We start from the raw sequence: 16,637 nt of genomic DNA, 5'->3' as shown, positions 1-16,637 counted from the left end.
ATCCATTCATGTGCCGGACCCCTTTGTATCAACCCTTGTGTTTTCAGGTAGAATACCGACGAACAAGGCAAACTTTTCAATGAAAAACTTTACAAAAAATCTTAAAAAATACTTATATGCTTTTGATGCCTCTACTATTTTGTTGTTTGAAAGCAAAAATATACTACTTTATAGGCCCGTTTACACTATGTTGTTAACCCACTATATGTTGACACAATACATGTTCAAATGTACTGACAGCGAGAAAAGGGATAAAAACCTAACTTCGAGTTGATAAAAACCGAACTCAGTTTACATGGGGAATGGATAATAACCTAACTTACACGAAATCGCGGGAAGGATAAACACCTAAATGACTAGTATTCTATAGAAATGAATGAGTTGACATGTACATGGTCTGATTATTGTAAATATTACTTTACTTTATAAGCGGTATTGTCTTCAAACTTTGTCATTAATTTTACAAGATGTTATATGTATGCCCACTACAGTCAAATATTTTTTCATAATTTTAATATTATGCAAATAGCAATGTTTGCAAAAATCTGGATAAACCCTCGAAAATAATTCAATATAAAAGTCAAAATTATTATATAATTATATAAGAAATTATTTGATACCACCGATGTTCGAAGTTCTGTAACCCCCAACCTTCTCTCCCTCCATCTCTCTCTCTCACACACTGTTTCAGAAGAATTGCGTTTATTTCAAATCTTGTGTATCTTATAGTGTAAGAGATTTTATAGAGGTGCTAATGGAATATTTTGATATTGTTTAAATGGGATTAGATTTATTATTAATTATTAAATATGATATTTTTCAGACGGTAAGTAGGGAAGAAAAGTGTGTGTGTGTGTGTTGGGGGGGGGGGGGGGGGGGGGGGAAATCCACACATTTTTCACTTGCCCACGTACCTTAAAAATCCACTAGTCCATAGTCAAATTTCACTTGCTCGGATTTGTAATATTAAACCTTCTTGAAACTGCAAATAGACTGGAGAGTTCTTTATGTAGGACAATGAAAAGAAAAGCATATCACAGTAACAGTAACTGTGGTAAAAAATAAGCTGTTAGAATATTTGCCTTTTAAAGTTTATAAAAGTCTGAAATCGCACAAGCAGGGTTCGTGATCTTTTGATGCCATGCCCAAAACACTGTCCACGCAAGGGTACAAAGCCAGATGAATTCAGAGAAAGACTCTTAAAACGTTCCGACTTGATTTTAGTCATACTTGCGATCTCTGTGTGCTTTTGATTTTCATTTGGCTGACTACTGGCTCCCATATTTCCTTTGACAGTGACTTATTGTCTCAGCAGTTGGAATTATACTAACAAACTTGTCGAAACACTTTTTTAAGTTGTTTACATTTCTGATTTTTTATCATAGTCCCCGAGTTACAGTGTGCGCAAGACCTAGCCAAAGAACCATTTAGATCATGGAAAGTGATGCTTAAAGACACAGATGCGTGTTTTTTTTTCTAAAACTGCAGCAGTCGAGAGACTCTCAGCAAGTACATCACGGATTTCATACATTAAATTATCTTTATCACCTCCATACACTTGAAGCAACACACAATCTAAATGATATTTTTTGTTTTCTCATTTTATACGTGAAAAATTCTGCTTGTCCGCGGACACACAGAATGAAAAATGCACTTGACTGCTGGCAAATAAAATTAAAAAATCACGAGTTGGACAAGTTGGATATAGGAATCCCACATCCCTGCAGGGCAAGGTGGGTCAAAGAACTTCGAGCATTTATAGTTCATACATAAAGTACAGACGAACAGCTATGTTTTCATTTGGTTAGGTGTTTATCCATTCTAAGTTCGTATTTATCCGGCACTGTTTCCTATACCAGTCAGGAATTATCCGCAAATCTAAACCCACATCATAATCAATATAGTTTTTAAGCTATAAAAATGAATTTCAAACTTTGATACTGTTAAACATTGTCTAAGAGATGTTTATTGAACTAATACAGTTGATAAGTAAGGTCTTATTGCAATTTCTGGTACTTTAAAGCAGTTAGAAACATAAAACATGTTCATTTTGAAGGCATCTTTGAGTACATTTTAATGAATTTCAGCCACATAATGTGACTTGTCGATTGAAATATTTAGTATACAAAACATGTTATCAATACAGAAGATCATTGCTATCAAAAATTTTACGCTAACATTGCATACTAACATAAAAACATGAAAAAAGACAGGGAAATTAACTACATACATCGTCTTTCTGTCGGTCATGTTGGCATTGAGTTAGGGTCGCTGAACAGAGTTAGGATTATCCGGGTACATAGTGTGTTTATGGGGCATAGCTTATCTAGTTTCACACTTCTACTTCAATGTGGTCACTCGTCAAATCCGCAAGTAGACATTCACTTATTAGAGTTTCTTTAGTCTGTTTGTGGATGTTGAAATAAAAGTGTTGTTTCCAAAGGTTTTGACAAAAATTGTCGAAAAGGCATTGGGCGCAAGAATGGATTTAATATTTTAAACGTTTTTTGAAGCAGAACAAATACACGTAGCAAGCCTGATGTTTTGGGACGTTATAAAATTCAGCCAAAAAAAGATAACTGTTATTAATACCCTATGTTTACATCCAGCAGATGAGAATTATACGTGTATGGCTTTCACTATTTCATACGATGTTCATCCGGTGTGTGTGTGTGTGTGTGTGTGTGTGTGTTGATGTGCGTGTGCGTGCGCGCACGTGTGTGTGTGTCAAACTCTTAAAACTTTGATTTGTTAGAGGATTTTAATGATAGAAATCTTCATATCACCAAAATATTACTACATCAGGGTTAACGATATCATATCATCGAACTTTTAAAGAAATATAATACTAACCTTAAAACATTTTAAAACTTGGTCTTATACACCCAATATATTTTCAAAACATTCTTACGTTTCCATATCGAAAACAAAACATGCAAGAAACATTCTTGTATCATTTGAACATACAGATATATCAAAATTATTCCCGTTCGTAAACGTAGTTGTTATTGTAGAAAAAACGGGAAGAAATAAGAGGAAAGAACTTACGTGCTATGTAGAGTATACTGTTTTAAAGTAAGGGAAGAGAACATTTTTAAACGATTTTTATTTTTATGCCATCCTATACATTATCCAGCTGGATTTTTAACGCTTAAATTGCGCTTGATAATGCTTCAAAAGATTGACTTTATCATCTTTGTTGACATGACAGACTAATTTTTAGTTACTTTAATATAAATATTGCACAAAGATGACGTGTCTAGTTTTCACCCATACAGTAAAGGATAGTTCACCATGCCGTATATCTTAAGGGAAAGCTATTTCATCCCGATAGTCCTTCTCGATCGCTGTAATAGATGTTTTCTTTTTAAAATAAACCACGTCAGATGAATTCTAAATTGTGTCCTTCGTTAAAATATCGTGTATGTTTTCCTAGATTATAATGGGGAACATTAGTCAGTTACTTCCCCTGATTATGTACAAGAAGTAGTTTGGTCCTTCCTCTGTTTTATCGTTAGCTTCTTTGTAATTTTCATAAGCAATATCTGTACTAAATTTCATTGGACAGGTTTTCTTTTAGTGGCTCTGTTCTAAATTTAGGTTTGATTTATCATTAAGAAACCTTCACATAAATAGCATATTTAGTTTGTCCAACCGCAACATCTTGGACAAAGGTAATAACGAATAAGTCAGAGGAATCCAACTGAAAGGGACCAATGTTACATTTAGTTATCCTTGCGCTTTATCATACAGCTTTTCAAGGCAAGTAACAAGGTAATGTTTCTCATTAACTTTATAAACACAGTATCGTTCTTAACTTCATAAACTTGTCTTTAACGGTTTTGAATAATTTTGACTACCAAACTAATTACTTTCAACCTTCAGTCTACACGCCTGTACACAGTATATAATGCAGCCAGGATATGACAAATCAAACGTGTAGCTCTAATATGACATTACACGAAATTTATTATGTCAATGACGGTCTTTAATAAGAGGTTTATCATGACTGCAACTTAAGCCTTACAGCAGACGCAAATGCAGATTTTATGTTTCTGAAATTCGTTGACAAATTTAGTTGTTGCAAAACTTTGCTAGTCACATTGTTTGAGCTTTATAGTGGAGTACCTCTCTGGACATTTTGTATACAGTTTGATAAAGCAACGATCTTCCACGAGCTGGGTGGATATCTTCCTCACATGAAATATATGCTACATCGTAAGTGAACTTTCGGACCCACCCTGATAAGGTAGAGAAAGTCGGTGAAACGACACCGACATTGAAGGCCTCTAAGCAAAGAAAACTATGGATAAGACTTCTCACGCACCATGCGGCTCAAACCTGTGCTTTGAAGGCCTTCGGGTATATGTTGAAAATAAACTGCAGCATTGGTCTGTGCAATATAAAGCTATAAATCGATATAAAATGGTCATCTTTCACTAAAATATTTATCTTTAAATATTTACTTCAAATGTAGAAAATTCTCATGAAATTAGTTTAATTCTACTAAGTATGTAAATAAATTGTTTACATAGAGCTACTTTGAATGTTTAAAATAATGCAGTAACAATCGGTTATTTAAAAAAAGATCCAGTTTTAGTAGTAGTACACAATTACTGTTTTTAGCAAAGCATGGATTTAGGTGTCGCCATCAACATGTTTGATTAAACAAGAGTGTAATATAAAATGAATAAATTCTATCAATTTGTTAATTTAAAGTACCTGAATGATGCAGTAAGCAACAAACTGATGGATAGAATTCTCGAAATCATGAAAACAAACTCCTAATTAATCACTAATTAATAGCCCAACACTAGAACAATAGAAAGTACCATCTGCATTCCTACAACATATTTAAAGATCAAATTTTCATTATTCCTGGTATAAATAAACTCCAAATAGCAATGAACATTGTCTAATAGCCATTTTACAAAATATTTCTTAGTAATCGAGATATTGGTTAAAATTAAATGCGTTTCTATTACTTTTTTTACACAAATGTGTTCATTCATAAAATAGTGTAAACAAACAATTCAGCAGACTATAAATTCCAATCGAAACAATGAAACATCCCCAAACTATCCAAGGACAAGGACAACGTTATGGCTACTGTGTGGCATATTGTTGCTTTTTATCTCGGTATATGTAATTGAAATAATCGATGAAATATACTTAAAACTTTATCAATGAACTGTTGAACCCACTACAACCCTTACAATGGACTAATATAAAGTATATAATGACTTACCAACTTTGTCGAGCGCTGAATACCTTCTAGAATGATGTAATTTGTGTAACGTTCTGCCAATAGTTTCACCACTATGGCAGCCTCCTTGCAAGAGGGCGATCCCAGCATTCCTCGGACCAAACGTAAGCCAGCAGTTTCGCGGGCGATACACATGAGTGATCCACGTCTACTACACTCCTCCCCGCCCTATAAAGGAGTGCATCTAGGTTAACAATATCAGCCTCTCGGAAATGTCTGAGCCTGCCATGTTTGATGTTCCAACCCAACGTTGTAGGTTGGATGTCCTGGGTTCAAACCAGTACTAGCACTAGGTTGTCAGCATATTTTTTCTACCCTGGGCAACCTGGAGTCCCCCGGCAAGGCCGCACCTTCCTTGACCAGGAACCAGACTTCACAGTTTAGGTGAAGCCTAGTCGATATTAGGCCCTGCTTAGGCCAACTCTGGAGGCATCTTTCTGACATAGAGCCGTTCCGTGTTGGTGGCGGCTCTTTGAAGAAGATCTCTCCATGGCTCACTGCGGATCTTGGCTACCTCAGCCGCGGTGTAACCCAAGGCAGCTGGTGTCGACCTTCGAAGGGCTGCACCAGGAACCGGAAAGTAGGGGGCATCAGTCTCTAGGAGAATTCGTCCTGGATCAACATGCCTTACCCAATCCAACCTGTCATGGTCCCCAGGCTCCTTATATTTGGCACCACCGAAGTGAAACCGAAGTACGTGTTTGGGTACTCCGCACTCAATCTCTCTGCCAAGGAGCGACTGCCCGTAAAGCAATGACAGTGGATAAGGCGTTCCCGACCCACTGCCTGATGCGCTTTCAGAATCATGAGGACAGTCAGCCAAGCTTCGTCGGATTCTGTCCCCACACTCCTGCAATGTAACACTAGGACATGGTTTGGTCCTAAGCAATCTAACGCCTTCTCTAGCTTCAACATCTGGGCATACCACTGATTTGGTGGCTCATTGCGCTCCAAGCCAACTTCCCCTAGAGCAACCACTTCGGGCATATTCAGGCGATCCCTGAACAGTCTCCAGTCCTCTTCAGTCCCCGAGGTTTTCCGGGGATGCCATCCAATAGCAGGACAAACTCCTTGACTGACCCAGTTCTTTATCTCTGTTTTAGAGGGGTAAGTTTCTGGGTTACAAAACACGCCAACAACCCTTGGTACCTCGATCTCATATTCTGGTAAGGTTGACGAGCCATCCAGAATACTTGAGAGATTCTTCTCTCGTTTCCTCAGTTTCTCCATTGTCCGGTCTAGATGACAGTGGCTGTCAAACCCAACTGCGAGTTTAGGCAGTCGAAGTTGTTCCTCTTCAGATGGCTCGAATAGCTCCCTGAAGGTGTCACGCTGTTCCGGTCTTAACAACGAAACCAAAGAAATGAGCCTGCTCCATTCGATTAAGGAAAGAACACTGCTTCCATGATTACGGAGCGTCAGATCTTCCTCACGCTTGTTCAGCACCTCTCCCAGCTCACGCATGCCCTGCTGTAGGTCAGTTACGGAAGTTTAGTTTCAGAAAACTCCCCAATACTTTCAGCCAGCGTCACCAAACTATTCAGCGTCTTGTGTGCTCCCACCAGCACTCGAAGAGCCGTCCTCCTCCTCTCAGCAACTTCCGTGCCATTCAGCGCAGGATGAAATAGCAATGGCAGATGTTTTTTGAAGGCATGTTTTACCTCCATTCTGGCACTACATCCTTAAATTGGGCATCTAGGCAGCGCCGGTTTAGGGCGCTTACCAGACTCCTGGCCTGCCTGCAGCGAGGTGCTCCGTTTTCTCGGCTGCTCCTCCCTACGCCTGTGGCTGTCATCTCGTTGACGCTGCCGGTCTGAAGTACTATGACTTCGGTTATCGGAGGGTTTCGGTCTGTTTTGGACCGAGTTGCCCCTACTGTCTGATGAATGCCCTTGCTAATGGGGCTGCTTAAGGTTTCCCCTACTCTCCTGACCTCGGTCGTCATGCTGGTCCTTCCGGGATTCTCTCCGGCTCTCTTCACGCCCTTCTTTGTGGGCCTCACAGGCACTATCCCGGTCATCCTGACGTTTTGGGGATTCCCTAGACTTTTCGTCACATCAGATCTACCTTGGTCTATTGCTGCATTATCCCTTGCCTTATCCCGGGTAGTAACCATGTTAACACCTACCACCCCATAGCTACCTGCAGGTTCTTCAGTTTGCCATGGAATGTTGTCGATAACAGACTGCAAAACTTCTATGTCATCTTGACATACTGCACCAGATTCTAAATGCTGCTGAGTTGTGCAACAGCCAAGAATCTCTGATTCTGAGTTATCTAGATCAAACCCTTTTTGGTTTGAGACTGGCTTGCCACTGTCGCTGTTCAGGCTGTTTGAATTTCCCCAATCAATCCCATAGATGTTTTCACTTGTGCCCCCATGGGTCCTCACAGTTTGACCATCGCTGGAGTGGCCAACAACAGCGGAAACCGTCAAAGCTGGTCTTGTCACCAATGACACTGCATCATCTACTTCTTCTTGGAAGACTGTCCAGTTTGTTTCATGAGCCCTAACACAATATTGGCACCCACCGCATGGTAAATTACCAGGTCGCACCCCGGCACTGCGACCTTCGCATGTCCACTCTACTGCCGGCATTCTGGACAATGCATCCGCGTTACAGTGCTCACGACCTGCCCGGTGTTTCAACACCATATTATATTGAGATAGCTGTTCCAACCATCTCGCCAACTGACCTTGCGGTTCCCGGAAGTTCATAAGCCATCTTAAGCTTGAATGGTCAGTCCTAACCGTAAATGGTTTGCCTAGTAAATAGTGCCTGAACTGTCTTGTAAAACGCACCACCGCCAGAAGTTCTTTCCTGGTTGTACAATACCGACGTTGCTCTTTTGTTAGAGCAAAGCTGCCATAGGCAATGACTTTTTCCATGCCTTGCTGCACTTGAATGGGTTAGTCCAGGGACTCAGCAAGGATATAAGACTTCAATCGCTGCCACCAGTGTTGAACCCGCTACAACCCTTACAATGGACTAATATAAAGTATATAATGACTTACCAACTTTGCCGAGCGCTGAATACCTACTAGAATGACGTTCTGCCAATAGTTTTACCTATATGGCGGCCTCCTTGCAAGAGGGCGATCCCAGCATTCCTCGGACCAAACGTAAGCCAGCAGTTTCATGGGCGATACACATGAGTGATCCGCGTCTACTACAGAACTTTCCTTTTCATGCTTCTCGTGGAACTTGTGGGCCTAATAACCATAAATTAATACGCGACCATTCGGGTTTCTCGACAACTATCGTTATTATGACGTCATATCCTAATAGTAGAGTTTATAAAAAGTATTTTTTTGATATATGTTCACAGATGATTGATTTACGAAAAAAGACATTACACTGATTGTTTTATAATCAATATCTTTCATAAATTGAAAAAAAATACTGAAATTAAGGACTACATTGTCGGCGTCAGTTTGTCGGTGTAACTGTTTCCGGGTGTTGACAGGCTCTGAGTGGAAAAAGTACGGGAAAGTCGTTTGGCAGTTTTCTACATTTCTTAAGTAAAGGTAAATATAAATCAGGTAATTCTTACGTTTTTCATGTGCATAGCTATGTTATGCTTCGATTACAACTGTTTATTTTCATCGATCTCATGTTGAAAGTTGAGTATTACCCTTCCCACCCCTGTTCGAAATGTAAACAAACATGTGTAAAATAATACACACACTTCGTGCAAGGATGGACTTGTTTACATTTGTGAAAAAGTATGGTGGCAGCATAGAAACACAAGAACTTTGAGATGTGAAATATTCATTTGAATCACCTTCTGCTTTGATATTGAGTATTTAATAGTGTGACCTTTTGTGTTATGAACATTTATCTATTGTATATGACTGTTTGAAAACTTAAAATGGCAATAAATCGCAAAGAAAAAGCGAAAATAGCCAGGCGTAAATTTGGGCAGCCTGCTGGCATACGATCCAGGTCATATAAAAGAAATAAGAAAATTGAATATATAAAGAATGAAGAAAAAAGAAAATTCTATTGTAATGACAAGAGAACTTTTCGACCCTATCAGTTAATTCGCAAACAAGTGTCAAAAAATGGCAAGTACTTTACCAACATTACAGTCCGTAGAATTCCTGTACAAAACCTGAAGAACACCAAGCTCTGTCGTTTAGGTTCTACCAGTCTGAAATTTCTTTTAAAGACGGAACCATTGACCGGAAATAGGATTGTTAACCTTGACATTTTGAAAGAACATGTTGTTGACATTTCAACGCATGTGTGCTTATGTCAAAAAGCTCAGCAACTTACCATCGAAGTTAATCTCCCGTTGTTTTGAAGTCGGAAATGAAGCAAAGTGGGCTCTTCAATGTAATTTTATGTCAGTGTCTTGGCTGCCAGAAAGAATTTACTCTGGAAACAAGTAAAAAACAGGTAAATGGCCTGTATGACACTAACGTTCGTGCAGTGTGGGGAACTGTAAGTGCAGGAGGAGGGCCTGCTCAATTAAATGAAACTTTAACCTGTATGGATATACCCCCAATGTCAGGTAGAATGTTTAATGACATAGAAAGTAGAATAGGTGAATGGTGGCATGACATTTTACAAGAAGAACTTGTCAAGGCAGGAGCAGAAGAAAAACGATTGGCTATTGAAAGAAATGACTTTGACCAGGGAGTGCCTTTCATAACGGTAATCTGTGATGGTGGTCGGTCGAAACGGACTCATAAACATTCATATAATGCGTTAGGAGGTGTTGGTGTGATTTTTGGGGCGGAAACCAAAACATTATTATATATTGGAGTCAGAAATAAACAATGTGTCATTTGTGAATCTGCGGAAAGTAAAATGATAGAACCAAAACAACATAACTGTTTTCGTAACTGGTCACAAAGTTCACAGTCCATGGAGTCAGATATAATTTTAAATGGCTTTTTGGAAGCAGAGTCAATGCATGGACTGCGTTATTTAAAAGTAATAGCTGATGGTGACAGCTCAGTATATTCAAAGTTAGTTGAAAATGTACCTAAATGTGGGGAGGATATATAAAAAAACCCAAAACCCCCAAAGACTTACAATTGCAGTGTGTTGTGCCATCAGAATGAGAAGTAAGGAAAAAGATGTAAAGAAATTGAAACACGATATTAAGAATTCCATTTTTCATGTTTTAGGCTTTCATTCCAATTGTACTGATTTTTGCAAAGAAAACAAAATGAAACAATCAGAAAATGAAGATAATGACACTGATTGTCATAGGTCAGAGTCGGAGACAATCAATTCTTTTGATGAAATTTTTTCAAACCAAACAGATTACTGGAACTTACCATCAGAGTTACAGATGCAAGAATCAAGAGAAGCACTAAAGAGTAACATTCCATTTAGTGATATAAAAGAAATTATAACAGATGTTTCTGTACTACTGAACCGTGTGGCAGAAAAAAGTGAACGACTTATTGGCAATTTTACCTCAAACTTAGCTGAAAGTTGGATGTCAATACAATGCAAATTTGATGGGGGAAAATTTGTTTATAGGTGCAGTCGTGGCTCATGGAATACTAGATGCTATGGTGGAGCTTTAAGAAAGAACTTGGGTCCAGCCTGGTCTCCAATAGCATTTCAAAAAGTGACCGACACATAACCTGGTGCAAAGTTTTTGAAATCAGCAAGAACAAAATGCCTAAAAATTAAAGCATGTGAAAAATACAGGTGTACAGAAAAGTCACAAAAGTTACAGTCTCTCAAAGAAAGTACAAGTAAAAAGGCAAAACATGATTATGGTAGCCCCCTTAATGACATGAAGATGTATCTGCAGATAAATTGAAACAAATATGTGATTGTTATTATGAAAAAAATGTGAAAGTAAATGAAGATGAAATACTTACTATTGAAATAAAGGCCAGACAACAAAGTCAGTCAGAATCATGGAAAATAGAAAGGCGTGAAAGGCTCACAAGTTCTAACTTTGGTAAAATAGTTTCTCGTAGACCATCAAATGTGCCAAATTGTATTGTTAAAAACATGTTGTATTCAAATTTTAAAGGAAACATCAACACAGTAAGAGGGTTATCTCAGGAAGAAAACACAATTTTAGAGTACAAAAATCAAAAGTCAAAAGTTGAAGTTGGAAAAATTGGACTTGTTATTTGTAAATCATATCCATATTTGGCAGCATCACCTGATGGTATTTTAAAAGATGAAAATTCTGAAGGATTGATTGAAATAAAGAACTTTTTACAGAACAATAAATACTCTATCAGAGAAGCAATAACAAAAGTTCCAAACTTTTGTTTAGAAATTTCTAAAGATAAGATTCAGTTAAAACGAAAGCACGAAATTTACATTCAGATACAAGGACAGTTAAATATAACAGAAAAGAACTGGTGTGATTTTGTTCTCCGCCGTACAAATCCTTACGACATCTACATTGAGAGAATCTATAGAGATAAAAAGCTGTGGGCTGATATTAGGCCAAAGCTAACTGCATTTTATCACAAATTCCTCTTACCTGAGTTAGCTTACCCCAGGCATGGAACATACTCAGGGATAAGGAAACCAGAGTCACCATGGGTCAGTACATATATACCAGTGTATAGGAATTGTCTATATACAAACTTCCTTCTATATTTTTCTTAAATTTCATTTGCATATTTTGTATCTTACCAGTAATAAAGTTTGTTTGAATCAATTTAATAGACTGTCATTGAGCATATTAAAAATACTTTTAATCTGCTAGTTGACATTCTGTTGATCGGCAACACCTCAAATCATATTGGATTATAATTTGCTGTATAAAATTACTTTTAACCCTTAACATGCTGGACATGATTGATTATGCCTTTATGACCAGTGTATATCATGATCAGTCTGCACATTCATGCAGTCTGATCATGATCCGCACTGTTCACTATTCAGTCAGTATCTTTTTGGTAAGCACCGCCTGTAACAGTCAGTGGTACTGTCCAATTTGAAAGTTGAACAAATTCATTATAGGAGTAAAGCTTAATGAAATCAGCTTTTTAATTTGTAATAATTATCAACTGTAACGTTTTAATATCTAATATCAATTATGAAAATAAGCCGGAACTGCTAGTTAGCACCATCATATAATGAAGATAGCAGGGGATTTTCACAAATAAACATTTCCTGTTATATATGAAATTGAGAAGTGTACATTGTACTAGTGAGACATATATATGAAAATATTTCAATTTCAGTATGTAGCACCCTTGGCTAGTTCTGTGAGTAGCAAGGCATCACGATGTCATCCAAAAGTTAGCACACGTTGAAAGAAAGCTTCTTGTTCTTCAGCCATAACTTCCATGCAGGTAAATTTTATAAATAAAGGTCATAGCCTGTTTGACTCACTTGTTGTTTTAATAGATTATTGGCCACTTTGACACCAAACAAAAAACGTACTATCTGAAATGAAAGTTGCTTACAAAATTATTTGCACTTTGAATAATAGTAATTACACCAAGTTCTTACTGCACTTGTTTTCATCCAGCAAAAATGCTAGTGTTGCATAAGATAATACTCATTTTGAAATAAATCCTGGAAAACGTACAGTCATTCTTCCAACATCATCACTACCAATTATACATTTTAGTCACACCTTTGTTACGTGGAAGTTATAAAAATATTACCTTTTTGTGGCCCCTATGAGTGGTGGGGGCATATAGATTTGCTCTTGTCCGTCCTCCGTCCTTCTGTCCTCCGTCTGTCCACCCTTCCGAGAATGTTGTGTTGCGCCTAGCTCCAAAAGTATTTGACGTAGAGTCACAAAACTTTACACGAATGTTGGTCAGCATGTGCTGTTGTGCACCTAGGGTTTCGCGTCCGCATTCATTCAGTTGTGTATGAGTTATGGCCCCTGACTTATTTCGTTTTTTAATTTTTTTCATTACACAAGACCAGACTTTTTGTCCAGACTTACTCAAAAAAAAGTTTTTGAAACATGTATGTTAAAATATACTTGACCTAGAATTATAAAACATTAGAGGATTGTTTTATAGCCTGTAAAGTGTTCTCTTTAAGATTTTACTCAGCTAGGCCAGAGTTATGGCTGACTAAGTGAAAAATACACATAAGGTTCTTACAAGTTTGTGTTGCAAACATCTTAAAAATTATTGAACCTGAGTCATAAAACCATGTTAAAGTGGCAGGAGGGATGGGGGGTGGGGGGCACCTGTGTCCTATGGACACACATGTAGAATGTGAACTGATTAATACTATAGTCACTTACTAATGATTATATCTTTACCCTTATTTAATAAAACTTTAATGTTTAATACCATCATTTTTTATTTCAGACTGTACCACCTTTGGCTAGTGCTGCAGTTGCCCACTCATCAGGAAACGTGGACAAAGATATTACTATGTTCAGTTCACCAGAATCAAATCACCTCCAGGTAAGCTATATAGTGTTTATACTTAACAATTAATGTAGAGCTTCGAGTGGTTTATCGTCTGATTTACCACGGATCAGAGTTCAGATGCATAGGCATTAGACCATGAACGATGAACCATTGTAAATTAGAAATAAATCACAAGAAGGCCTTCATTGTTTTCATTCTGATTTCATTTAGCAGAAGATTAATTTATCGGACGTCATGTGGCAATTTGACATCATGATTGACGTTATAATGTTTTCTTACTGGTGCGTCAACTGTTGTTTATCACAGAATATAGAGCTTCATTTCCTAATTTGTTTAAACATTATAAGGTAACTATCTAGTTCTTCATTTGTGAATTTAATTGGCAATTTCTCTATAGAAAATTACCAGTTTTACTTATAAATTAGAATTTGCAGTAAAAGCTTGTAACAGTAGCCTGAACATGATGTTTCATAGTATATTTAAGTATTTTGTTCTGCTTCAAATTTAGATCTTAACATAACCTTCTTGCATACAATAAATACATTAAACATTATGTGCCTGAAAATGAAAATGATAAAGATACATTCATGTTATGTTTTTTTTTTTAATTTGGATTAAAGTACTACATGACAGTGATTATGACTTAGATATTTGTATTTAAATATTTTTGAAAAACTGTGCCTGCTATTTTTGGTATGAAATATGGAGTATTTGTGTGCTCTTTATAATGGTATGATTTTTTTAGAAATTTTCACATGTTTTATTTACTATTGTTGATATAGTCACATAAAGAAGAACATGGAATTCGTCGGTCTGAGCGACAGAAGAAGTATAGTGCTGAATCTGTTGAAATTGCTGGAACTACTGGTGAATCTGTTGATACCGCTAGAACTACCAGTAAACCTGTCTGTAAATCTGTAGACACTGCTAGAAGTTCCCATAAATCTGTTGACACTACTGGAACTACCAGTAAATCTGTTGACACTACTAGAGATACCAGTAAATCTGTTGACACTGCTGCAAGTACCAGTAAATCAGTTGACACTGCTGTAACTTCTCAAGGATTGAAGTTTAAAAGAAAACAGACATTTGTTGGAAAAAGAATTCAGCATGAATGGGTAGTGAATGAGGATACTGGGGAAAAGCAGTGGTACAATGGAACTGTTCTCAGAATAGTTAAAGGTAATTGTTGTGTGTAAAAATGATATTTTTATATAACATGTTATAATGCAGTATTTCTTGCTCAAATAAAATCTCAGTTATGGAAGTATAGAATTATTACAAACAACTCCATATAAGATTAGTTAATCAATGTTTTAGTATGAGATACTGGCTCAGAGTAACACATTCAATTGTATGAATTACGCTTTAAGCCTTAACTTATAATCCATTTTTCATTTAGGTTATGATAAAGTAGTTTTTTTTGTATATGACACAAACACGTTTTATTTAAAATTAGTAAGTAATGGGCAATACAGAAAACTACAAACATCAGTATTATAAATATTCCTTTGCTTAAATATTTAATATAAAAGATGGATCACCAAAGGCTGTGTATGATGTGAAGTACGATAATGAAGAAAATGCGACTGAAGTAGACAATTTGATAGCTGACCTGAAGGATGGTTCATTAAAGTTCTGAGATGGTAATTAGCTTATGTAACTTAATTACATAGTAAAACTTTTGTATGTCCTTCATCGATATGTGCTTACAACTTCCTGTTAAGTTATAGCTCAGTTATTCTGCTATTTTTGTGGAAAAGAAACTGCACCTAATTGTATGTAATATAGTTACAATGCTAACTAAAATTAGAAATGACAAAAATGTGTTAGATACTATTAATGTAGCCTTCACAGTTAAGTTCATACAGCCACTTTGAGCTTGTTTCTGTAGAAGAAAGCTCCACAATGACTTCGCATATTTCTGATACAAGAATGAGCACCTTTTGTACAGCCACCATCATTCTGATTTCAGCAGTCTAGTTTTATAACTTCCACACGCCACTATCAGTTATTACAACAGGGCTCAGACACACTGCATTGAAGGAAAAGTGACTTTATACTCAGCTTGAACCACTTTTCATTCCTCTTTAATAAATGTAAGAATTTTATGTAGTAAAAGAACAGAAACTGTTGCAAAATTACTTTGATTTTGTCATGTATAAAGCAAGCAAAAGAATAGCTCTATTTTACAGGAATTTTTCCACTTTTGTCATCGACTTTTATTATTTTCAGCATTAAAAGTTATAAATACAAATGTAATAGCAGTATGTATTATTAATACTTATTTCAACAAACACAATTTACAAATTGTTGATAATTTGATTTCAGACTGATGTACAGATAATCTATGAGATATACTGATACTCTACCAGTCCACACCATTATTATAAACTCTACACTAGTCCACTTCAGGAGTATGAACTTTATTCCAGTTCAGGAGCAGTCCATATCAGAAGTATAGACAACACTAGTCCACATCAGGAGTATCAACTACACTAGTCCACATCATGAGTATGAACTTAACATTATTCCAGTTCAGGAACAGTCCATATCAGGAGTATAGACAACACTAGTCCACATCAGGAGTTACTGTATAGACCCTACGCTATAGTCTACGTCAAGAATATAGACTCCACATCAGTGCATATCAGTAGTTTCAAAAGATGTTGTTTTACATAGGTTTTTACTACATTTAAACTGCTAAGTTTTTATAAGTGAACACAGACCATTAGTGACTGTCAGATATGTTCTCCTACACACAAACTTTCATTTTCTTACTTTAGACTTTTACTTGCTGATAGAATAAAATATGGGATTTTTCTCTGAAATAGTGAATGAATCACCTGCAAGTTGCCATCTAGCACTGTTGTATAAAGTAAGGCTGCATATTTTTTATTTGATTGATACATACTATTTTTATAGAATTAAATTATGTTAAAAAATATTTCATTTTCTGACAATTTTAATTGTTCAAGATATCTTTTAACAATTTTAACACATGTTGTGGTTAATATTTACAATTGT

The 16,637-nt window shown here is 36.6% G+C and overlaps 2 protein-coding genes across 2 annotated transcripts; one reads left to right on the top strand and one right to left on the bottom strand.

Annotated features, from left to right (window-relative positions):
• Nucleotides 1–5,893: 5,893 nt before the first annotated feature.
• On the bottom strand, nt 5,894–6,730 carry LOC128546785 (putative deoxyribonuclease TATDN2). Its single transcript, XM_053518116.1, has one exon. The coding sequence runs from the start codon at nt 6,728–6,730 to the stop codon at nt 5,894–5,896; it is 837 nt and encodes a 278-aa protein (XP_053374091.1).
• Nucleotides 6,731–11,662: 4,932 nt separating this feature from the next.
• LOC123531005 (uncharacterized) lies at nt 11,663–14,809 on the top strand. Its single transcript, XM_045311782.2, has 4 exons — nt 11,663–11,802; nt 12,450–12,560; nt 13,545–13,643; nt 14,393–14,809. Exons 2-4 carry the CDS (start codon nt 12,555–12,557, stop codon nt 14,807–14,809), a joined length of 522 nt encoding a protein of 173 aa, XP_045167717.2. The 5' UTR covers nt 11,663–11,802; nt 12,450–12,554.
• Nucleotides 14,810–16,637: the final 1,828 nt, after the last annotated feature.

Source organism: Mercenaria mercenaria, chromosome 11 (genome assembly GCF_021730395.1).
Source record: "Mercenaria mercenaria strain notata chromosome 11, MADL_Memer_1, whole genome shotgun sequence".
Taxonomy (NCBI): domain Eukaryota; kingdom Metazoa; phylum Mollusca; class Bivalvia; order Venerida; family Veneridae; genus Mercenaria; species Mercenaria mercenaria.
Note: the sequence above shows the minus strand (reverse complement) of the source record. Positions and strands in the feature narration are given on the sequence as shown.

What these genes read in the sequence shown, in the direction of transcription:
- LOC128546785 (XM_053518116.1), bottom strand. Translation starts at nt 6,730, where the DNA reads ATGCGTGAGCTGGGAGAGGTGCTGAACAAGCGTGAGGAAGATCTGACG.
- LOC123531005 (XM_045311782.2), top strand. An exon ending in CAGAATCAAATCACCTCCAG is followed by an intron (nt 13,644 to 14,392) that starts GTAAGCTATATA and finishes TTGTTGATATAG; the next exon opens with TCACATAAAGAAGAACATGG.